Source organism: Phoenix dactylifera, chromosome 8 (genome assembly GCF_009389715.1).
Source record: "Phoenix dactylifera cultivar Barhee BC4 chromosome 8, palm_55x_up_171113_PBpolish2nd_filt_p, whole genome shotgun sequence".
NCBI lineage: Eukaryota > Viridiplantae > Streptophyta > Magnoliopsida > Arecales > Arecaceae > Phoenix > Phoenix dactylifera.
Window position 1 is genome coordinate 4,168,464 of NC_052399.1, and position 25,097 is coordinate 4,193,560.

Sequence of the window (25,097 nt, forward strand, 5' to 3'; positions counted from 1 at the left end):
GTGTTTTTTTTATTATTTGCTGCGGCCAAAAAGCATGTGTGTGTGTGTGTGTGTATATATATATATATATATATATATATGTATATGCATATTATAAATAGGGAAGGGTTGTGATTTTTGGATGGAGAGCAGATAAGAGGAAGGATCTCAAAGCAAACACCGGGCCGGGATGGGCCCTCCCTGAGCAAGCTGTTGGTCGTTAGGCATGGCTCTGGAGCCGACAGCCGTCCGACCGAAGATTGAACAGCTGTTGTAATGCACCGCATATCAATGCGGACAAGCCTCTCCCTCCATCAGCTCGCTCTAATTCCAAGGCCCCGTCGTCCTCCCACCTTCGCTCCTAGTAGAAAAATGGCCGAAGTCTCCACCAATCTCCTCCTGGCCTTGCGAGAAACACATGGCCTTTGAACTTGATATGCTTGGATTCTACACTCCCCATGGATTCCAGCTCATAGGACCCATAAACAAGAATTAGGAGGATGCCCCCATGAACGCTCCTAAATATTTTACTAACGTCCACTTCCCAAGCAAATTCCCTCCCTTAGATCCTTAGATCCATGGCTTCGGCTGAAACCCCTCCTCCCTAATCAAAACACCATTTGTTTATGCCTACAACACTTGGTTGCCCTGCCCCAGCTAAATGCCAAAGGCCCTCCCCTTGATTTGTGCCCGGCTGTCGGCGTGTTGTTAGACAAAAGCGCCAACGACCATCTCCCTCCTATCATTGCATAGTGTCGTACCTTTGGCTTAGCAACCATATGCATACATGCATACATACATACATATATATATAAATAAATAATCTACTCTAAGTCTCAATGCTTTCATCTCCTCTTTCCTCCCCTTCTCCGGAGGTTTGTTGGTTACAGCTGCATTTGAGCTAATGGGTGCAGTTCAAGCATGCTTAGCTGTGAAAAGGCACGGCACCTTGCTGACCGAGCTCATTAATGTAACCGGAAGCCTCGTGTTTTGCTCGGGTGGCCTTCCATTTATCTCGTGACAGGCCCCGATGGTCTTATCTTGGTCACGACAGTACTCCTCTGTCGTGATGCGAGCTGTCGGAGCGACTCTAATTTCTCCGGACCAATATACTTCCCGCCCAATGAGAAATATCATGATGCCCATACTTCGGGACAGGATCATACACATACCAACATGCATGCAAGCATAAACATGTACTTGTTGTACATGCTCTCTGGAGCGCAAGTTGGAGCCATAGCAGATTTAGTACCCCCGTTTGTCACTTATCACTAATGATGTGTTGTAATTTTATTGGCTACTAATCTCTTGTTGAGTATACTATTTCTGTCATCCATTGTCTTTCCGAAAGTTGCTCCCCATAAGTCCATGGAATCTCTCATCTCAATCACTAACCGCATATACTCCATCAAGTCTTTTAAAGTCCACTGGAGCATTGTTAGATTTTCTCCCTTTTTTCCTCCCAAATCACCCATAAAAATCAAGGGCTTCTAGCATCATCTGTTCTTCTTTTCCATGCTTGCTTATTCCATTTTGCATTGTTTTATTCTAATTAACTCCGGAGCTTTACTAACAAAACTATTTTTCACTCTTCTTAGTTTACCAATACATTTCAATTCTATATTATCATCATTATGATACAGATGTCTCCATCCATTTCATATCATTTCATTCTTCTCATAGACAACGTTTTGATGCTTGCATCCATATTTACCTTACCATTGGCTTATAGATAACTAAGTTTCCAATGCAAACAAAAACTAAATAAAACACCTCCATGCTTTGACCACTCTATATGTTAACTTTTTCAGATTCGTTTGTACTCCGAACATTTTTTATCTCATTTCAGGCGACTGCAATAATAGCATAATACTACACACACACATACAAGACATACAAATTAGGGATCCAATCCAACTCATATATATTAAATCATAATGTACAAATGCACGTATGCATGCACACACACACACACACTTATGTATATATGTATACACTTATGTATGTACAACTGATTAAAAAGATGCATACCAGGAGTCTTCAATGAGTCCAATGGTCAGGGCCCAGCATCTCAGCGCGGATAGCAAAGCTCTTGCGCATCCATGACTCTGTTATAACCGTCCCATGAGCATATTCAATCTGTAAAGGGACAAGTGATACGGTGGGCCTATCACACAGTAAGAGATGGTACAACCCACCACCTCTTTACCCCAAGGCTGCTGCAAGGGATTTTTCTTTTTTTTACGCTTTAAAACCTGGGGCACGTAGATAGGAGAATGGATAAGGAACCAAATGCTGTGTGTTGCTTTCAATGAATAGATGAATGGAATAAATTTGAGCATATGGAGGGTAAGAACAGTTACCAGGCACATGAAAGAAATAGAGAAGCATTTGTGTGTACCATATGCAAATATATAAACTACAATCATGTGCGAAGTGATAAACACAAGATTCATGTCGGTTCCCCCTGCGATCGTTAAATGCCGCAGCCGGGAACAGAGAAAGGCCGTCGCTGAAGGCATATGCTGATGAGAGATTAATTTGGTCCCACTTCTGGGTCCACCGCCACAGGCAACCCCATTAACTCAAACCGGATAAATGAGTGCAGCAGCATCAGAAGGCTGCTGCTCGGTACCAGCATCGGGACCCGGGCATGCTGATACCAAACCCTGTAATTTCTGCCATACATCTGGTTTTCATTCTGCAATTCCGCACCTCCCTGCTGCATGCCCATCACCTTCACCCTTGAGATCCTTCTTTCACTTTCATTGGACCACTGCAGTTCTCTCCTAAACCATGTTTTTATTCCTGGCAAAGCATATCTAACTATTTAAAAATAGCCTAATTAAGTCCATTCCCATTCTCATTATATCAAAAAGATGGACAGGGGATCATAAACATATAATGCTTTGCAGGGTTTAGATTTTGTCTCTCTTTCTTCAGCTCATATTATCCCTTGTAGTTCACCTCGATTCTCTTCCAGCTGGATCAACAGCTTGACTTCTTGGTTGATGCCATCATTTTCACCAGACTACCTGTTTTAGCTACTAACAGAAGTCGGTCGCTGTCCCCCCAACCACCACCGTCGAAACACAAGAAATGATGAGCCTATCCACCACAGTAATGCAAAACTGCAGTATTCCAAATTCCAAAACAAAGACAGCCAATTGAATAAGAAAGGAAAACAAATGGGATGATTGTATCCACAGGTTCACGGCACCTTGCATCTTAAACGTATGACACCTTGCACCATTTAGTTTTCAGTCAGATTTCTTTGGTAGGTACGCACTAGCTGAAGGATGTTGGTAACCACCACCCTTACTACTACTGATGGAAGAACACAATTATCTATATTTCATCTAGCTCAACAGGAATTACATATCCCGAAAAGCCAGGACTATATGGAGGTCACCTGAGTTTCATTCACATCATAATTTGGACACATCCCAGCTAGCTAAGCACATCTTATTGCATGCTGCAAGACCGCCACCTTCATCAACTGAAGACAAATTATCCACCCATTCAGCACTATCCTGTTAGTATAAAAGAATAACGCACAGACCAAGGTTGCCAAACGTCCACATCACACTCGATTATCTTGACAAATAGCCGTCTGGTACACACAATTCACTATGACAGGTTGCTGAATTCTGCACATGTTCGATGCACAACATAGTCACTGCCAATGATAACCGCATGCTTAACAACACGTTGCACACCAAACCAAAACAACACAAACTTATGGCATCCTGTCAACAAAGACAAGCACATCTTAGAAAATAATCATTAGCAAACACAAGGCCACAAATTAATTTCTTCAAAAAATTATTGTTAACCTAAACACATTACCTGTGATGCACACTTTCTGCTGGAAACAAGGTGAACTATGAATTTCTGTGTTAGCCTGTCAGTGGAATGCATAGGCTGGATTAAACAAGTTTCTCTTCCATTACACGAAAAATATTGATGGTTCCGCCAGACTCAAGGCCAGCATATCCATAAATCTGACCTCCCTTTCTCAGACGTGCTAGAAACTTGAGACCTGGCTTGTTAAAAAAAATTACAGCGTCGCAATGGAATCATATGCAACGAATATGTGAGTTCATCATGTATAATTTATTTCATCAAAACAATATATCTTTCTCAAAACATTGACAAAAAAAGTTCTAACATACTCACACATGTGATTTTGAATTCAAAAATAAGATACAGAAAGCACTCATGAAAACTGAATAACATTTGATCAGAGTCTTCTTTTGGGTGTTTGCAAGGCGGTCAAGCAATAAGAAAATCAGTACATTTAGCAGGACATTATGATGAATATATCACAACCTTTCTATCAAGAGGCCATGGGACTATCATACAATAGTTCCTGGAACTGTAGCCCCATATGCTTGCCTAAACATGGGCTAGGAAGCTTTAAATGTGATGGGCCATTTAAAGAAATCTGAATTTCATTTATTCAATGCATATCGCTGATTGCAAGGATTCCTTGATGTCACAGGAGTCAGAAGATCTGCAAAATGATACTGTTATATTACGTTTTAACTTTGAAGCCAGACCTAACAGTAAAGCGGAAAAAGTCCCTTCAGATCATAGTATTGTATAGTTCAACCACTCATTTTGCCAGTTCAGCTAGATGGCAACAAGATAATATCAAAATGCTATATTGTGCAGTAATGAATTTACACATGCGTTTAGAGGTAGGGGAATTTGAAGCTCTAAACAGAGACATGATCACAACCACACCTCCGTTATACCACTAGATGTAGGGCCACTTGAAAATCAAAGCATATGTTGTTCATGCAGCATGCAGACATTTACGTCTACAAGATGCGCTCTCATAGCATTCCTGCTAAATATACGGACTATATAACAAAATTTAATATCATAAAAAATTCAATAAACCAAATAAGAATATTGTATTAAAAAATTAAAAGATATCAAATATAAAAGTAAAAAAAGAATATAATTACGTAAATAACAAACGAATGGCATTTCAATCAGCAAGCATACTTAACATTAATGACATTCGGTAAGTCTATAAGATGTCAACATTTGGAAATATCGATCCTTTCTGGATTCAGAACAAAGATCACTAAAGGTCTTAAAAGAACAAAAACACAAATATATTGAAAAAAGATCACTTTTTTTTATGATGATGAACTCAAGCACGGCCTTGCTAATAAAAGAAGGGGAAGAAAAAGTAGATACAGAAGCCTGCATTTAACAAAGAGCATATAGAAGATCCCATGAGTTCTTTTTTGGTTTACTAATCGATGCTCAGAGAAAAAGAAACTAGAGAAGGGAAGAAAGGGTGCAGGCACCGTTGATAAACACCAGAAATTTCTTAAATACTAAAGTTACAAAGAGCATCAAATGAAAGTATGACCACACCCTAATTGAAAGGCAGCTCCTCAAGCTTGATATTGTTTTTTTTTTTTTTGATATATAAGATAGTTTTGACTGCTAGAGCCCTGCATCCCAACAGATAAAACGTCATTCATTTAAACTCAGAGAAGAAAGGACAGGAAAACAATGACCGGAAAGCAGAAAGAACATCTCACAAAAACCTGAACAAATTTAATAAATAAGAATTAAGGAAAAACTAAGAGCTGGTCAAAACTAAACTAGTGAAAGTAACAGTCAACACCAGTCACTTCTCCTGAGGCAGGATAGGCGTGCAGGAACAAAAATTAGAAGTGTTTTCTTGACAATTACTTACCTCCATTTACCTCAATCAGTCTAAAGTTTTTCTTATCATCTCCAATCCAGATTCGTCCAGTTGCATAGCAACCTATAAAATGAAGCAACTACTGGAGATAATAGGAAAGGCCAGTACTCCAACTCTTAATTTCTGCATAAAATCTCTAAGAACCAAAATAAATAATTCACAAAATGATCCTTAAATACTATATCCAAAAGGGAGTGGTAAAATTCAACAGTCAAGACCAAATGGAGGAGTAAATTCCACCAGTGCCAAAAGAATAACATAATGGTGCTACAAGAATGAAAAATCCAACCACTACTATCCCAATTTGATTTCCTCAAACTCAGACACGATATAATTTGAAATAAAACAGGTTTAAAAAAAATATATCCGTTTCAGCTTCTTCCAGCAATGTTTAAACATGATCAAGTATTTGGTGCCAGCATATACACTGCAATCAAGGTTTAACCAACATTACAATTAAATATGGCTTGACTAACTGCTTATAATTTCAGGGTTAGATCTTGCAAATCCGAGCTTAAATCTTGTGAATCCACTCATAAGAGGGGATGAGGGGTTTTCAGGGGTTGATCTACTTCAGACCTCTTTCTTTTACATTTATACTAGTACTCACCATCTAGTATGGTAATTTCTAGTGCTTACTTTGTCTGGTGCACATAAAATGATGATTGGATAATTTAATCACAATATGTCTACCATATGATCCTTGTATCTAGGTTCTAAATCTGGGTCCAGGACCTGGTTTCAATCAGGTACCAGGTTGAGACAATATCGAGATGGTACTATCCCAACACTTGGGATGGCTTAGCACCTGAGTACTTCATTGGATTCTAGTTTTTCTTCCTAGTTATTTGTTGTTTCTAATGATTTGTTTAGATATCTTCTACAGGTCGACTATCTTATAAAATTTAGGATTAGGGCATCAGCCATCACGATCACCATCCCAATATGTATTGGCATGTACTAATAAGGACAACCTGACTTTTCATGTACCAACGTCCCACGCTTGGTATCTCACCGATTGAGGTTTAAGTTGATAGTATGCATTGCCGTCAAAATTATGCTCATCAATACCTATATGCTTTTTGTTAGAATAAGTGGCTCATATTAAGTGGTATTCTCATTTGAGTGGGACACTGGTATTCTAACGGAGCGAAGCGAAGCGACGAGATATGTTTATCTTTGGGATAATTATGTAGTGTTTTATTTTACCAGAGATGTTGATAGGGATTAGAACTCTAGGGTTAGGGTTTATCTATAAATATCTTGTAACCCTTGTTATTTGTGTAATAGTGAAAAAGATACAGCCACTTCGCTCCCGTGGACGTAGGCACATTGTCGAACCATGTAAATCTCTGTGTTCTCTTCTTCTTTCTCTTCCTCTCTCAATTCTGTGCGTTGTTCTATTCGCCGTTTGGATCCTATGTTTTGCGCAACAATTGGTATCAGAGCTGCAAGGTTATAAATCGGTTGCGCGGTCGTTTCTCTTCACGTGGGCGGACGAGAGTTTCTTCTCTCCCAAGGTGTTCACGTCGGTGCCGCAAAGAAAGGAAAAGAGATCTCTCGTAGGTGCTGTGGGCGATTTCTGGTTCACGTGAAGGAAGGAGGGATTTGTTTTCTCTCTGTTTCACGTGGGGGCTGAGGGGTTTGTGTCCTCTCTCCCAAGGCTCTCTTCCCAAGCCGTGGGTGTTTATTCACGTGGGATCTCAAGTTGTTCCCAAGCTGAGAACAACATACAGAACACAAAAAAAAGAGGAACTTCTTCTTCTTCCCGTCGCGTGGGTGTTCTTCCGGTGGCTCCCAAGCGGAAGGAGAAAGGCCCCGCTATGATGCCCGGCCGGACGAGAGCTGATGCCTGTGCCACCGCCGCACGACCACAGCAAGGCGGAGAGGAGATTCTCCGCGCGCCGCCGCCTGTGTCACTGCTGCGTCCTCCTCATCGTCGCGCGATCTGATCGGAGAAGAACAAGCCCGTGCGCTCGTGTCTGGCTACGTCCTCTCGTTGCTCCACTGCCCCACGCCGTTTGCGGCCGGATTCGGGGAAGAAAGGAGAACCCAATTGGCCGAGAGCTCTACTGCAGGTGCCCCACCATTGTCCATGTGCCGCCGTCTGCTGCGTTTTCATTGCGTCGCGCGACAGATCCAAAAGAGGAGTCTCTCCCGCGCACGCGTTTCTGACCTAGAAGAAGAGGGGCGTTTCTGGTATTTTCATTTTTCATCAGATCCTATTATTCTCTATTTTATTTTGCAAAAAGATAAGGTTACATGGATGTCTTCTGCGAAGTTCGATGCGATAAAGTTCGATGGAACTGAAAATTTCGGGCTATGGCAAAAGAAGGTGAAGGATCTGTTAGTATCGCAGGGTATGGTAAAGGCTCTGTACGAAAAGAAACTAGATGACATGGGTGATGCAGAGTGGAAGGAATTAGAGGCTAAGGCTGTTTCAAATACGACTTTGTCTGGCTGATGATGTGATATATCATGTCATGGACGAGAAATCGCCGGCGGCAATTTGGTCAAAATTGGAGAGTCAGTATATGTCCAAATCATTGACGAACAAGCTCTATCTTAAGCAGAAACTGTACGGTTTTAAGATGGCAGAGAGTGCTGATTTAAGCCAACATATCAACGTGTTCAATCAGATTATCAGTGATCTGCAGCGAGTTGATGTGAAGTTCAAAGACGAAGACAAAGCGTTGACGTTATTGCATTCTTTACCCGCTTCTCCTACGTACGAAAATTTAATTACAACTCTGACGTGGGAAAAGGAGACTCTAGAGTTAGAGGACGTCATTGGAGCCTTGTTAGGTTTTCATCAGAGGAAGAAAGCCAATGATGAGAGTTCTCAAGGAGAAGGCTTAGTGGCGAAGGATAACCAGGAGCATGGAAGAAGCAACACAAGGAATGGTCCAAATCTAGAAAAAAGAAAGGCATAACATGCTACAAGTGTGGGAAACAGGGTCACATAAAGCGGAATTGTCCTAAGAGAAACAAGGGTAAAGATGGTGACAGATCTGATTTGAATCCTCTAAATCTGCGAATATAGTGAAAGAAGACACAGATAGCAGTGACGGTGATATACTTTCAGTTTCGTCTAGTTCAGATCATCTCGCGGATTCTTGGATTCTGGATTCAACATGTTCCTATCATATGACGCTCTACAAAGATTGGTTTGATACCTACAAGTTAGTTAATTCTGATTCTGTTTTGATGGATAATGATGCATCTTGCAAAGTCATTGGAATAGGAAATATCAAGATTACCATGTTTGATGGTGTGGTTAGAACGTTGTGTGATGTTAGACATATTCCAGAAAGAATCTGATTTCATTGGGTACCTTAGACTCTAACGAATTTTGTTACAAGTCTCAAAGTGGAGTAATGAAGGTTAATAAATGTGCTATGACAGTGATGAAAGGGCAGAAAGTAGCAGAAAACATCTACAGATTGATAGAGACTACTGTTGTAGGTGGAGTTGCTGCGGCAGAGTCTGAGTCTGATAATACAATCTTGTGGTATATGCGTTTGGGTCATATGAGTGAACGTGGTATGCTGGAACTACATAAAAGAAATTTTCTGAAGGATGTTAAAACTTGCAAACTGGATTTCTGCAAGTATTGTGTTCTTGAAAACATAATAGGGTTCAATTCAGGACTGCCACGCACAAAGACAGAGGGTATTCTTGACTATGTTCATACAGATGTTTGGGGACCAGTCAGAGTAGCATCACAGGGTGGACATACATATTTCGTAACTTTCATTGATGATTTTTCGAGAAAGGTCTGAGTGTATTTTATGCAGCACAAATCAGAAACGTTTGCAAAGTTCAAGTTGTGGAAAGCTGAGTAGAGAATCAGACAGGGAGAAAGGTCAAATGCCTCAGGTCAGACAATGGGACTGAGTACACAAATTCAAAGTTCATTGAGTTTTGTGAGCAGCATAGGATTAAGAGACACTTCACAATACGTAAATCACCTCACCAGAACGGTGTGGCGAAAAGGACGAACAGGACTATAGCTGAAAGAGCACAGTGTCTCAGGTTAAATGCAGGGCTTGCAAAGAACTTTTGGGCAGAGGTAGTGAATATGGCATGCTCTTGATTAATAGGTCACCTAGGGCAGCACTAGATGGTAAGGTTGCAGAGGAGATATGGACATGTAATGAGGTAGACTACTTAGGTTTGAGAGTGTTTGGATGTCCAGCCTACGTGCATATTCTAGTGAGGAGAGGTCAAAGCTAGACCCGAAGTCTAGACAGTGTATCTTTCTGAGGTATCAGAAAGGAATGAAAGGGTACAAGCTTTGGGATCCGAAGGCAAACAAGGTAGTGATCAGCAGAGATATGGTTTTTGATGAGAAAGCCATATTGAAAGGTACTCAGGAAGAAAAGAAGCAGGTATCAGAAAGTTGCGGCAGCAATAAGCAGGTGGTGCAGATGGAGTTAGAGAGTTATCTTAAGGAGAATAATATTCAGGGTACAGAGACTTCTACCTCAGCCGATCAAGAGCAACATAATATAACCACAGACAGACCCAAGCGTACTATCAAGCCACCAACTAGGTATGGTTTCGAAGATTTGGTTTTCTATGCATTAATCAGTAGCAGTGGAGATCTTACTACTTTTCAGGAGACAGTTCACAGCCAGAAGAAGAATAGATGGATGGGTGATATGATGGAGGAGATGAAATCTCTAAAAACAAATCAGACATGGGAGTTGGTGGAGCTTCCGAAGGGAAAGAGAGCGATAGGATGCAAGTAGGTGTTCAAGAAAAAGAAAGCAGTATCAGAAAAAGAAGGAAAAAAGTTCAAGGCATGTCTGGTAGCAAAGGGATACTCACAGAGAGCTGAGATTGACTATGATGAGATTTCTCCCCAGTGGTCAGACACACTTCCATCAGGGTAGTGTTAGTATTGATAGCACACTACGATATGGAGTTAGAGTAGATGGATGTAAAGACAACTTTTTTTCATGATGAGTTGGAGGAGCAGATTTACATGCAGCAGCCAGAAGAATTTTCAGAACCTGGACAGCACTTAGTCTGTATATTGAGGAAGTCACTTTATAGGCTGAAGCAGTCTCCAAGGTAGTGGTACAAGCAGGGCCGGCTCGGGCCTTAGGCGACTTAGGCGGTCGCCTAAGGCCCCCGACCCACGGGAGGCCCCCATCCCACGGTCCCCACTGCATAGTTTTTTTTTTATTTAATCTGTAGCCTTCTGCCTTTTCCATCCGTCTCCAATAGCTAGAGTCGTAGCTGGGCGCTGGCCTGGGCAGTGGGCCATCAGGAAGAAAGGGATTTGGTTGGCTTGATACACGCCTGAAGCCACTCTCATCTTTCATCCCTTCTCTTTTTTGGTTTTGGTCTTGGTTTTCCTTCCCTCACATTACTCCTGACCCAGCCGGGCCATCAGGAAGAAAAGGGGATTGGAAATGGACTTCTTGGAGGGTGGAGATTCTTTTAATTTTCTCCTCTCGGTTTCTTCTTCCCTCTTCCCTCTTGGGTGGTACAGAGAGAAAAGGAGGGAGGGGGTTCAATGGCTGCTGTGTGATGTTGCAGTCGCTGCTTGGGTACTCACTTGAAGGGGAGATGGTGGGATGGGACTTTTATTAATTAGATGGAGTGAATTTCCCATAATGCCCCTACTTTCTTTTATAGGGAGGCCCCTTTCTGGACAAATTCTTTTTTTTACCTTGGCCATGAAGTGCCATGGGATGACCTTTTCCTATTCTGCTCTTGCTTGACGGGTAAACAGTATTGTCAAGCATTATCTCAGTTATTTAATCAGTTTCATGGCCCTTCTTTTAGGGTAATTATTTTTCTGTGCTCCCATTGAAGAATTATATTAAATTAAAAAGGTTTCTTGTCTGTTTTTGTTAGGTTCATGCATCTTCGTTGAAATAGTGTACTTAATAGCTATCTATTTTCATATCATTTTTTAAGTATTTTATATTTAGTAAAAAATTTATTATTAAAAAAAAAGGTCTCATTTATTGGATTCGCCTTAGGCCCCCAAATGTATTGGGCCGCCCCTGGGTACAAGCGTTTTGATTCCTACATGATTCGGATTGGCTAAAGGAAATGTGAGTATGATTGTTGTGTTTATGTGAGGAGCCTTGATGATGGTTCTTTTATTTTTCTGTTACTTTATGTGGATGATATGTTGATTGCTGCGAAAAGTATGAATGAAGTCAACAAGTTGAATACTTTATTGAGTAGAGAGTTTGACATGAAAAATTTGAGCGCGGCCAGGAAGATTCTTGAGATGGAGATTCGCAGGGATAGAGATTTCAGAAAATTGTGGTTATCTCAGGATAGTTATATACAGAAGGTGTTGGAGAGGTTCAGCATGGATAATGCGAAGCCAGTGAGCAAGCGAATTATTTCAGATTGTCTACGTCACAGTGCCATATGCTAGTGCAGTGGGGTGTCAGATGTATGCTATGGTTTGTACTAGGCCAGATTTGGCGCATGCAATTAGTGCAGTGAGCAAGTTTATGGCTAATCCAGAGAGACGGCATTGGGATGCAGTCAAGTGGATTTTCATATATTTGAAGGGTACTACAGACCATGGTATCATGTTTGTTAGACAGAAAGATGATCCTTTAGTTGTGGGGTATGTTGATGCAGATTATGTAGGAGACTTGGGTGACAGAAGATCGACTACAGGCCATGTATTCACTCTTGCAGGAGGACCTATCAGTTGGAGGTCCATGGTACAGTCTCTAGTTGCACTATCTACGACTGAGTCGGAGTATATGGCAGTAACTGAGGCTGCCAAGGAAGCATTGTGGTTGACGGGATTAGTCAAGGAGCTGGATATTCAGCAAGATGGAGTTCGGTTGCATTGTGACAGTCAGAATGCGATCTATTTGGTGAAGAACCAGGTGTATCATGCGAGATCCAAGCATATAGATGTGAGGTATCACAAGATCAGGAAGATGGTTTCTTCCGGTGACATATTACTTGAGAAAGTTTACACTTCTGAAAATGCAGTAGATATGTTGACAAAACCCGTTACTACAGATAAGTTCAAGCATTGCTTGGACTTGGTTAACATCTCTAGGTGCTAGAGAAGATGTGTTCCAACCTATCAACGTCAGGTGGTATCCCTGGTTATTTTTTTCCTAAGAGGTGAATATTCGCCAAGGTGGAGATTGTTAGAATAAGTGGCTCATATTAAGTGGTATTCTTATTTGAGTGAGACACTGGTATTCTAACAGAGCGGAGCGAAGCGACCGAATATGTTTATCTTTGGGATAATTATGTAGTGTTTTATTTTACAAGGAATGCTGATAAGGATTAGGACTCTAGGATTAGGGTTTATCTATAAATATCTTGTAACCCTTGTTATTTGTGTGATAGTGAAAAAGATACGGCCGCTTTGCTCCTGTGGACGTAGGCACATTGCCGAACCACGAAAATCTTTGTGTTCTCTTCTTCTCTCTTCCTCTCTCAATTCTGTGCGTTGTTTTATTCGCCGTTTGGATCCTGTGTTTTGCGCAACACTTTTTCTAGAAAATTCAGGAATAAGAACTGTGTAAATGAAAAATAACAATTAAATATTCAAAACATGTATTACATACATAAAAGTACCTATGCAATTTCGATCTATTCTACCCTATCACAAACTCTGAGTTCCCCTTTCATTGTGAATTCCCCATCCCACAGTAACTCATCCTGTTCTCCTTGGTCCCACAAACCCCACGATCAAATCTTCACTGAATAGCAAAGTTCATCCAACTGAAGGGATGATCATCTTTTATGATAGTGAATCCCCAATCCCGAATGGAATTAACCCCTATTTGATTTAATGATTCCTTGGTGATGGACTAAACAGCTTTCTTGCTGTCATAGAAAAAAGCAAATGAAATATTTCAATTCTATGAGATATCTTATGAATCAAATTATCTATATGGAGTCCTATAGGTGGCGTTTGGTGGCCCAAATGGGATTACTACAGGGCTCTTCAATCGCTAGTGATACTCATTCTGGGATAATCTGACCTCCGATGATCTAAGATTACCGAGTTTGGTATGTTATATTCTAATGATTAAAGATAATTTGTTTGGTATGCCATAGGAATCCATGTTTATTGATCATATAATACCAAAACTGCCCCTAATATATTCCATACATTTTGCAACTATTAAATAGAATTCTCAAATAAATCATAGAAAAACATATATGAATGGCCGGCAGCAGGTCCAAACAATTTATAAGTAGATCAGCTATAATTTCCACAGAAAAATTAATAATCCTATAAAAATATATTACTTATTATTATATAATTAATATTTTCACTTATACTTATATTATACTATTATCTATACCAATATTTATTTTGATTAGAAAAATAAGGCAAAGAGAAATAATATATTAAATAATTTCATAATATAAATGTAAAGTATAATAATATATTTTTGTTATAATTATAAAAATATAATTTAATAATATATTATAATATAATACATATATCGTGAATAGTGTATATGTAACATCAATATAACATATTATATATAATATTGACATAATATATTAATGGTACATTGATATATCAATTTTTCTTGTTGGAATGAGGGGCATTTTTGTCCCAAATTTCATCCCACGATCATTTCCCTGGGGTGGTCTTAGAAATCCGTCCTCAAAGGATGGTTTAAGATCACTAGGTTGGGAAGTGATTTTAGGAGTGCAGGTGTTATGGGATCTCTGCCATATAGAATCACTAGGGTGCAACCAAACATAGTGATCTCATCACCTCTACTTATATCACCTTTGATCTTGGGGTCAGCACCCCATACCAAATGCCCCCATAGTCACAAATAAAGATCTAATTAGGAGATCTACAGAATCTCGGGCTCAAAGTTCACTATCAGATCTTATATACAGACGGCGATGCCTCGCTTTTGTGTTTGTACATCCTCCATCTCAATCTTCTCCTTCTCCTTACAAGTCCAAAGCTCTAATATTGCCTCCTCTGTTTCTAAGATGAGGTCAGCATGGATTTAGATACCTCTTACACAGCTGACAATGTAGTTTCTGAACAGCCTGTTAACCAACTCTTCCTCATATAGGTCATAGAGGAACCATCCCTCTCCACACCGGCAACCTTGACCAGATCCAACTAGCATGCGTAGCACACCTGATTGATTCAAGCAGAGGGCGCATTTGACAGGCTGTTGTGTTCTCATGATAAAATGATTTCTATTAGATCTTTGCCATTAGACCTGGCAAATTATTTGAACATAATCTGAACAGATAACCCAAAAGAAGGTGAATCAGATGATTAACAGACTTAAAATTACAAATAACAGACTAGAAAGAAGAGTACTTGACGAATTGCCAATGAGAGGTCAAAAATGTATATTTGGAGAATTGGTCTTAAAATTACAAGATCATCATTCTCACGATAAGTTTCCTTCTATACATCAATCATATATTGGAGTCATAGACCAACGAAGACTCTGAAAAAGGAAAGTGAACATCAAAAAAAGGGAGGCCTTACAATATTCATGCCACACCTTGTTTAGCTATTAATTCTTTGAAGAGAAAGATGAGTTTGGCTATTATCTCAGACAAAGCCTTTTCAGTTATATATATATATAGCAGTGATATTCACACTTCGCTTAACAAAGTCATCCACCCCATTTTGGATAACCAGGAAGCCTCCATTCTGCTTTCATCTGCAAGTTTAAAAGGAGCAACTTTGGACATCTTTACCCAACTCAGATTTATATGAAGCAAATATACCAAATTGATTCTGACTAAATCAGAGCTTTGGTCTCAATTTGGAAGCCCTTACCACCCATTAGTATAAAATTCACTTGGATGGATCAAAAATTAGGTTAGGATTTAGTCAAATCAAAGTGCGTGCAAATCAGCTGCAGCTGTACTAGGAGGAACTATAGATACTAATGCCTACTAGAAAGGTGTCAATCTTTGGGTTTTAATCTTGCTTTTGTCAAAATGTTGACCTTTGCTATTATATTTTGATCTGTGCCAATGAATTTTTTAAAAAAATTAGTTTTTTTAACCATTTATTACTTTTTATTTGTAGTTCGATGTTATTAACATTTTTTTTTTTTGAAATTGCTTTTTGATAAAGCTTATTTTTTCTATTTTAAACTGACATTCAAGTGCAATTCTCCACTCCATTATCCATCTGTCATCACACACCAAAGGACATTGATAACTTTAAGCTCCATATTACAAAACAAATATTAAATTAAACATCCTCATAACCCTAGAAAATATTTTACAGGAATAAACATGCTTACAAATGAACATGCTTGAGAGAGAGAGGCCCAAAACAAAAGATTGCCAAAGTAAAAGGTGTGTCTTCGCAATATTTCATATACCATTTGTTTTCTAACATAACTTGCATTTATGATGAACTGGTAACAATTCCCAATCTTGACTTAGATGCATCTGCAGATGAAATTTTACCAATTTGTCAAGAGAAAGGCATTCATAATAGTACAGACCAGAAAAGTCTAGGTTACACTAGCTCTTTCCTTTGGTCAAACTCCAGCTTTCATTATGGAACAATACTTATAACTTGATCAATTCATAACTCACAAAAACTGAATCACATGTTAAACTTAAACCTACCAATGATCAGGTTTACAAAGCCTGATCTTCTAAGGGAAATTCTCTGCATGAAATAATTTTAGGTCAAATTTGATCTCAGAACTAATGCATGCCAACTCTAGTGCAAAAACTTAAAAGAAGATGAAGATTGAGGTATGCGGCCAAATTCAAAACATCCCACTTAACAACCTGACACATTGCCCAACCTTGGCACCATAGGAAGGAAATATGGTTGTAACAACATGCTGAGGATGAGCCTACTGTAACGTAGACAAAACTGTCGATCAAACTACCACAAGCAAATCTAATGTAATGGAATCTACCAAACTGAGTAAGAAGAAGTGAGCAAGAAAAAGGAAGGAAAAGAGAAGGGGATAGACTAGAAGAAAGGCGAGTACATTGCTTCAAAGCATACAAACAACAGAAAAACATACAGAGGAATAATGCATCAATAGATGAAGGAAACAGGAAGAGATGAAACCTTTCATCAAATCAGTTCAGGTCTTGTCTGGCTGACACTTGCAGTTCATGCAAGGACAGTCCTAAGGATGGCAATTTTGATCTGAACTGATTTACCTTAACCTACCCACATAAAACTCATTTAACCCAAAAAATCATAGGTCAGGTTTGGGACAGATAAAGCTGTCCCACCATGGGTCGAGTCAGATTCAAGTCGACCAAATCCAACTAACGCAGGCCCTTATCTATAAATTAAATAAAACAATGTATTAACATTAATAAAATAAACCATTCCATAACCTGTTCTCGTCCCTTCTCTTCATACTTCCACTGCAGTTGGCTATTCCTCATTCCTCTCTTCCTCTTCACTTTTCCTTCTCTTCTTGCCTTTCCTCCTCTCCTTGAGATCAAGCCTCCACTAACCAGCCACAGCAGCACCTATCACATTCCATCACACCACCAAACACTTTGGATCCAGCCATCCCATTATGTGATCAGACCACACTGACACAAATATAACTTCCTCACTGCCGAATTAGGATACCCCATCACTAGACTGAGCTTTCCATTGCCAGGTCTTACCAACCCACTACTAAATCAGGCCATGCCAGTGCTAGATATGGTGATTCCACCACCAGCAGCGGCAGCTCCCCCGCTAGATTAGGCCACCCAAATACAGATCCAACTGCCCAATTACTGTATCCAGCTTGCTTACCACTCAATGAAGCCAAATCAATGCTGCCCATCCCTATCATGCCTCATCACTGTCTGTGACCAACAATCGCTAGATCTGGCCAGCATGCAACTATTCACTATCACCATCTGTGAGATAAATAAATCAGACCGCGTCAGCTGGGCAGACTCTGGTCGGGTTCGCATCATTCATCGCTGATCCTCTAGCAGGTCAATTTAGTTTCAAGTCGAGCTAATATGAGCTCCATACAGGAGGCTGACTGCAGTGGCGCCCAACCCATTGCCGCCCCTATATTGTTCAGACTTTAACCTTCAACTCAAAAATAACATTGCGTATCTTTCTCAGCCCATCAACAGGTTCATTGCCTTTCCTTTGTCCATCCATACCTAGACCTCAACATCCAAAATAATTCCTTTTTCATCAACATTCAAGGATCTAAAGGACCACTATGAGGTAGCATGATATATAAATTTTTAGCTTACAATTGGACCAGTGTCATTATTCAAAACAGAAACATACAATTTATACCTCACTACAAAACATATTAGTTTCAGTTGGATAGATTATGTGAAAATTAGTGGCCTGGAATTTGGGATTGCTTTGCCCTCAATTTCATCATCTTCAAAGCATTAGGACCCTGGCTAATCAAACAAAGAAATTCCGAATTTAAAATTAAATACTTGATCATAAATTATATTAGCCCATCAGAATTCTCCTTCTCTCCTTGATCATAGACTGTGGATCTTACTTTTAAGTCTAAAATTAAAATTTCCAAGGATGCTAATTTCAGACCCCCCTTGATGGAAGAACTACATATTTTCTTTTCCTGTTTAAAATTTTCATTTACAATCTCCAAAGCACTTATTAAAGGTTACAAATTCTTAAAAGTTTGCAAATATTGGAACACAGTTACTTCTTCCATTCTCAAGCAGGAAAAAAAAAGGAAAAAAAGAAAAGAAAAGGTCGTAAGAGAGGCCCAAGAAACCGTTATTGTGAGCCCTGAAACCACTCATATCTATCCTATTATATTAACAGTGAAACCTCTTACATTCAAAGAAAGATTACCCAATCTTGATCTTGATATCTGACAAAGTCCGCAACATGCCCCAGTGATTTACTGATATTTCCACCTTCCTAATGAGAATAAATAATGCTAGAATCTTTGCAGCACACCATAGGTCAGATTATAGAGACTGAAGTCACAAAACAACCTCAATGTTTGAAGATTCTGATTCGCTTAGTTCATTCTGGTGCATCAACAGTACTAAAAGTTTCAGCCAAAAAGCGTGCTCCTTTTGCTTAGAATCATAAGCGAGAAAAAAATGTTCATTGTAGGTCGAGAAACATTCTTTATCCAACAAATATCTTAAACAGAATACCCCTAGAAGCAGTGAGAAACTTGGAAGATCAACAAGTCTTGCATAATTAAGTAAATGCTTATAGTTGCTCGAAATATGTATACAAAAATCAAGTTATTATTATGCTAACTTTCTTTATATATATATATATATATATATATATATATATATATATATATATATATATAAGTTTTCCATAATGTTTTCAGTAATGCCATCATACCAACCAAATACTTGCTTAGAAAACATGCTTTACAGTTAAAAGTTCCCCTAAAAAGTTACCCTCCTATGAACACTGCAACAAGCATCTACATTACAGCTTAAAAAAAGAAAAAGGAAAAAAAAACTTTTTCCATCATTTTGCAGTTAGAAGAAAGAGAGAAAAGTCAGAAGCAAATGTATAGTTATTTCTTTTAAAGAGACTTAAAGTTTTTCCTCTCTAATAGGTAGTGATTTTGAGAGAAAATAACAAAAACAAAGTGAATAAGAATAACTTACCAGACCCCAACTGCTTTCCCAACAACTTTCTTTGCAATTTCTTAGTTTGATAAAATATAAGAAAATTCTTGTTTTTCCTTTATTTTCTTTTCCTTTAATGAGTTAGGTTCCTTTCTTTCATTTTCTTGACAACCGAACAGAGTCTCAGATAGCCATATATTAAAATAAAAGACTTTTGCAACAATATCAAGTCTACTATAAAAATATTGACTCTACTATACTATGGGTAATCCAAAATAACATTAATTAGCACACACCCATAGGTAGTCCTAGGGTCTACAAGCATAATGGAATTCTGTAATCAATCCATCCTATTCCCGGTAGTATAAAAATGATACTAATGGATGAAAATAAGCCTTTATTCCGTCTATCTTCCTCAGGATTGCCATATGCGATAAATGAGTCGAGACAGTCTGCATGGCAACTTGCCTTCTCTTGCTCAAATATTTAATCACCTACCACACAAAAAACGGTAAATTTCTTCAAGTAGGGTTTGCCGCACCAGATTGCAACACTGCCACCCACATGCTCCTAAATGTTGTATATCTACTGAGGTCAACGTGGACTATTATTGTCCTCAAAAAAATATAGACTATTATGCAAATGCATATGTTGCTTTGAAAACTCTTTTTTCAGTTATCACCATTCAATCTTCTTGAGATAGATTGTATTCATGGCAGAAAAACAATCAGGACACAATAGCAAAAGCGAATTTTTTCTACAACCTAAAATACAAAAAAGCTAGTTACTGCATATACATTTCAAAAAGCAGCAGCAGGTTACAATGTATCACAACCACTAAGCAAGCCTGAAATAGAATGAACTAAAAGATCTTAAGGTACCAACTTATTGGCTTATGCTGATGTGTTCGTAAGAATCAGATGGACACGTTGCAACACTGTTCGAAGTCCAAAACATGTAAAGACCTCGCCATCATCAGGGACCTATGGAAGCATACTTTACAAGCCTCCAACTTTGGCCCTGGAAAAGGCATGAAAAGTATCAAATATGTCCGCAAAATGGAACTCACTCAAAGCAGAACTTAATGAATGAAATCAAAGCACTGGAGTTTTCATTTAAAAGAGGCAAAAATTTTGACAAATAAAGGGCACAGAAAAAGGTTTCATAGTCAAGGGTTTCACATAATCATTGATCCTAAGAACTCCCCCAATACTGACCAAAAATCAGAGACATCTTAAGGATGTAAACTAAGAACTCCAGCAATACTGACCAAAATCAGATACATCCTAAGGATGTAAAAAAGAGCATAAAATTGAACATCGATTCCTAATGATGCACCTTATCATAATGAGGTTTCAAAAGATGCCCATCCAGTACAGCAAATAAGGCAGCAAATTAACAATAAGCAACAAAAACACAGAAAGGTTGCTCATGCTTAAGGATTTCCATCATTTTGATGCAATGAGCACCAAAATTAAACCAAAGGAGAAAAAACACATTATCAAGGATGTGTATATGAGATGCATCTATTAATGAGATTTTACATGTCCCCAAAATCAGCATCTAGACCATCCAAAGAACCTGTTAAATAATGAACATTTCTTCTATAAACAGAAAGAATTTTAGGTGCTAGAGAAAGCTCCAGCTTCCTTTTGTAAACATGCATCACTTGTAGCAGATATTGGAGAAACACTGGTTAATCACATAACTTGATGAGGCATAAAGTTTAAGGAGCTGGTGGTCGATGCCTTCAAATCATCTTAGATATAAAACTTACAGTAAGAGACACAGCAGCTCTTTGATACAATATTATTTGTAATATACTTTGTACCTTCATCAGAATTATTTTTTAATATAATTCATCACATTTCAACATTTTAAAATATTGAAAACAAAGTATAGCCCATCGAATAACCAAAAAATGGCACCAGCAAAAAAAAATTAACACCAAAATCAGATTAAAAAAGGCTTCAAGGTAGATAATTCATTGCTCTATAGAAGCTTATAATACAATTTTTTTTGGTCATAGTAGTTCACTGTCTTAACAGCTGATACATGAGTTCACTGCCCAAGATGCAGCTATAATTTGATCCCTACATTACAATGCAATGAAAAAATATAACAACTAAACCTGATGCTGGAGTAAAAAAGTATTCTGCCAAGACCTAATTATGGCTTCTGGTTAACTAAGAGGTTCTGCCTATTTCAGAAGACACTAAATTCTTTAGCTCCAACAAATGTTCATCATTTGATATGTTTAGCATAAGACGCAGGTCTGTCATCAATGCCTCCTGATCCCAGCTAATGGGCCCAGAAGCATAGAATGCCCTCATAGTGGAACGGTAAGCATGCAACTCCAACTGATGAATTTCTGCTGCTAATACCTCTTTAGTGGGAAGAGATGATTCTCTTCCCGACCCACAACAACTTTCAGCATCATCTGAACGACTAGACAAATCTTGAGTAAGACCCATTCCAGGACAGTGTGGTGATCTATATGGACTATTGCTGGTACTACAACTACCAACAGAGGATGAGGTACTCTCAGCATCACTGGGTTCTGAACTTGTTACAGGACAATATTTAACATCAATATTTGGCAATCCCCTCCATGAATCCAATTTAGAAAACCCAGTCATTTTGTTGTTTAAGGAAGCATACAAGCATTTCTCACCCAGAACTGTTCGTGGGGAAGCAACAGCATCTACCTTTTCCAATGACTGGGAGGAATAAACTCCAAATATTCGCTCACTCCGTCCATCTTTCTCAATTGCTCTCATCTTTCTGCTAGCTTCATTGCATCTCTCAACAGGTTGTGATGAGACTCGTGGCCTTTTCTTTGTGCCTCTTGTGAAGACAAAAGCATTATAACTTTCTAGGCATGGCTGAGGCATCTGACATTTGAATTTCTTTCCTTTTGACAGACTGCTCATCATCCTATCATCATGTTTTCCAGAATCCTGAAAACAAATGCAAAACTGGTGAGACACCACAAAAAGAACGAGAAGAACAACCAATGCAATTTATTTTGATGCAAAAATAGAAGTACCAAGCGGGTCTGAGTCATTGTAGAGTTAATAGCAAGAAAATATGCTGATGTGCCTATAGAACAAATTGGACCGTCGTAGAAATTGCATGATGTCAACAAAGGGATTGCATGATGATACCTTTTGAATCACAACCCATTTTTTATCTTGCCAAGATTGCCGCAGCCTGAGGTCAGATGTGCGGACTTTGAACTCCCTGCAGGATCCAAGGAGCCTCACAAAAAAGTAACCATCACCAACAACCCTTGAAACCTCTGCAAGCTTCCATGAGTTATTGTCCAAGACCTCAACAATGTCACCAGGCACCCAATTCCTTGGACCCTTCAATGATGGGGGACATGGTCTTATGACCTTTCTTGGTACTCTGTCCATGGCTGTACCCATGTTTGCTAGATAAAAATCATACCTAACATAGTAGTTATGCCCATTGCCAGAGATTATCTCAGCAGGCCACCAAGAGCCTGATGGCACCTCCTTCTTGTTCAACACTTCCACCTTATTTCCTTTCTTGAATCTCATGATAACAATGATAACAGGCCTTAATTGTAAACCCTGATTTCAGAAAAATGAAAATAGGAGAGATAAATAAATAGGAAGATTATGAGACCGGAATGGCACCATCATAGGAAATCATAAAAGCTAACAGGAAATCATAAACCTGACTGTGCAAGAATATAAATTGTTGTAACGCAGGACAAATTCTAAGGTCATGGAATATTGGAGAAAAATAACAGGAAAAAGAAGGAGGAGAGCATCCAGACTGACTGTAATGACCAGAATTAAACCCTAAAATACATAATAATCACTATTCCATGTTAAAGAATATAAAAAAGAAACAATTTAGCATCAGTTGTTATCACTTTAGGATTTGTTTGCTTTATTTAGAGGGAAAAACCTGTGATATTTGACTATGTTAGCATCATTTATCAGAACATTAAGATTTCTGCAAGAATATTAACGAAACCACAAGCCTTTAAGCATAAATAACAAATAGATTTCTTGGAAAAAAACACTCTACCTCCACAAAAAATCCTGCACATGATTCTTTTAACAAAGAACTGGCGAGACATTAAGTTATGCGGACAGGATGCAGGATATCTGAAAAATAAATTTCTTCTAAACCTTAGCAATGGTTGGAAGAAGAAATCACCTAAAAATGATGGAGAAAAGAAACTCACATAACATCAGAAGAAATCAATCAGCCTTGATAAAAAGGATGGAAAACAAAAATAAAAGAAGAAAATCGATAGGATGGATCAAGAACCATCAATAACAAAGAAGGGGGAACGGCCAGTCAACAAGAGGTAACCAGTCTGCAGAAGACTTACCAAATAGAAATGCTAGGGTTACAACAGAAAGCAAAGAAAATCCTAGAATTACGTACAGAATCAACATATATGTAACCGCAGCAATTTTAACGTCGGTTATCTAAAATTTGATTGACTTTTCTGTGAGGAAAAAAATCTGAAATTCCTTTGCTTCAGCATCAAAATAATCATACATAATATCATGTATGATTCTTTTATCAGAAACTTGTCAGTGTAACCAGTTACGCAGACCCTGACAAAGGTCGGAACCCTGATCCCATGCCAAATTTCCAAGAAATTCCAATAATCACCTATAATCGGTTCAAGATTACCAAGCGAAAAAAAGGCCATAAAACACATATGTACAATAAATCAATAAAAACTATCAACAAACAATAGCAAGAATTCAGGATCATCGAATGCATGCAGAAAAAAGAACAAAACCACGACATTAAATTGGGGAGATTAATATCACAAAATCTAGAAAGAAAAACCAGAATTACCAACCCTTTTTATTGATAGCGAGCGAGAAGATCGAGCGGACCGAAGAAGATGGAGAAGAACGGATTCCCAGAATTTTCTTTTTCCAGGAGTTCCTTGGCTTCCTCTTCTTTCTGACTTCCGTGCAGTAATTTCTGGAGGAATTTGGATGGGATTAGAGAACGTAAAATATGGGATCCAGCGGGGTTACTTAAATCCAATTTTTTCGCTTGCTTTTCGAGTCCGCCTCGATGCCAGAGCGATCTCAGACGTCGATGGGGCCGTTATTTTGTTTTTGCTCAGTTGTGGAGATCCACATATAAGCTACGATGCGCTCGGCAGCGAGATATAAGATGGACGGCCGGTGATGAGTTAAAATTGGATACGGTGATTGCTTCTAGCTTCGTGCTTACGTCTGTCCGGTTTCGATTGCTTTTCCTTGCGGTGCAGGGAAGGGGATGGTGGGCCCTAAACAAATATGCATACAAATTATTATACTTCAATGAAATTTAGATTTTTGAGCGTGCTTTCGGGCATCACGGGTCGAGCGTGATTGAAGAATGGGGATTCTGTTAGGGGAGTTTGAGAGGTTTGTTTCGAGGGTATGAGGCGGCAATAGCCATGGAGGAGGATGCTTGTTCTGGATTCACCTTTGGTTGGGTCCGGCAAATGAAATTGGTTAGACTACATAGTTGGAATTGAATACAGAATAGGATTACCTTTGTGTAGTATTTGTCATGGCAATGCTCATACAAGGCTATGTGAGCTGCCGATGTAGTAAAAAAAAAAAAGGTTCAATGGTATCATGTGAATTGGGCTGCTCCAAGAATTACGTAACGTTAGGGATTAGTTAAATTTCAAACCAATCTAACAGGTGTTACTGTAGAATTGATCATGGATTGGGCTTGGGCATAGAAAATATTAAATTTTAAATAGTCCGGCTTAAACAAAAAATAAATATAGTTTAGGCTTGAGGCTCAGCCATGATCAATTGTAGCC

The 25,097-nt window shown here is 38.8% G+C and overlaps 1 protein-coding gene across 7 annotated transcripts; it reads right to left on the reverse strand.

Annotated features, from left to right (window-relative positions):
- Positions 1-1,879: 1,879 nt before the first annotated feature.
- LOC103708790 (protein AGENET DOMAIN (AGD)-CONTAINING P1-like) lies at positions 1,880-24,381 on the reverse strand. 7 transcript variants are annotated; one of them, XR_604347.4, is made up of 5 exons: positions 24,126-24,381; positions 22,432-22,863; positions 21,973-22,224; positions 20,150-20,284; positions 15,909-16,132 (listed from the first exon to the last, which is right to left on the reverse strand). XR_604347.4 is itself a non-coding variant. In XM_008793874.4 (5 exons), exons 2-4 carry the CDS (start codon positions 22,828-22,830, stop codon positions 20,181-20,183), a joined length of 789 nt encoding a protein of 262 aa, XP_008792096.2. In that variant the 5' UTR covers positions 22,831-22,863; positions 24,126-24,381; the 3' UTR covers positions 15,909-16,132; positions 20,150-20,180. The 7 variants fall into 7 exon arrangements, 5 of the variants coding, with proteins under 5 accessions (XP_008792096.2, XP_008792099.2, XP_008792095.2 ...); XM_008793874.4 differs by having other exon boundaries at positions 21,939-22,224; XR_005512728.1 differs by lacking the exons at positions 15,909-16,132; positions 21,973-22,224; positions 22,432-22,863; positions 24,126-24,381 and adding exons at positions 1,880-2,234; positions 2,343-3,728; positions 3,829-5,776 and having other exon boundaries at positions 20,150-20,177.
- Between the last annotated feature and the right edge of the window lie 716 nt (positions 24,382-25,097).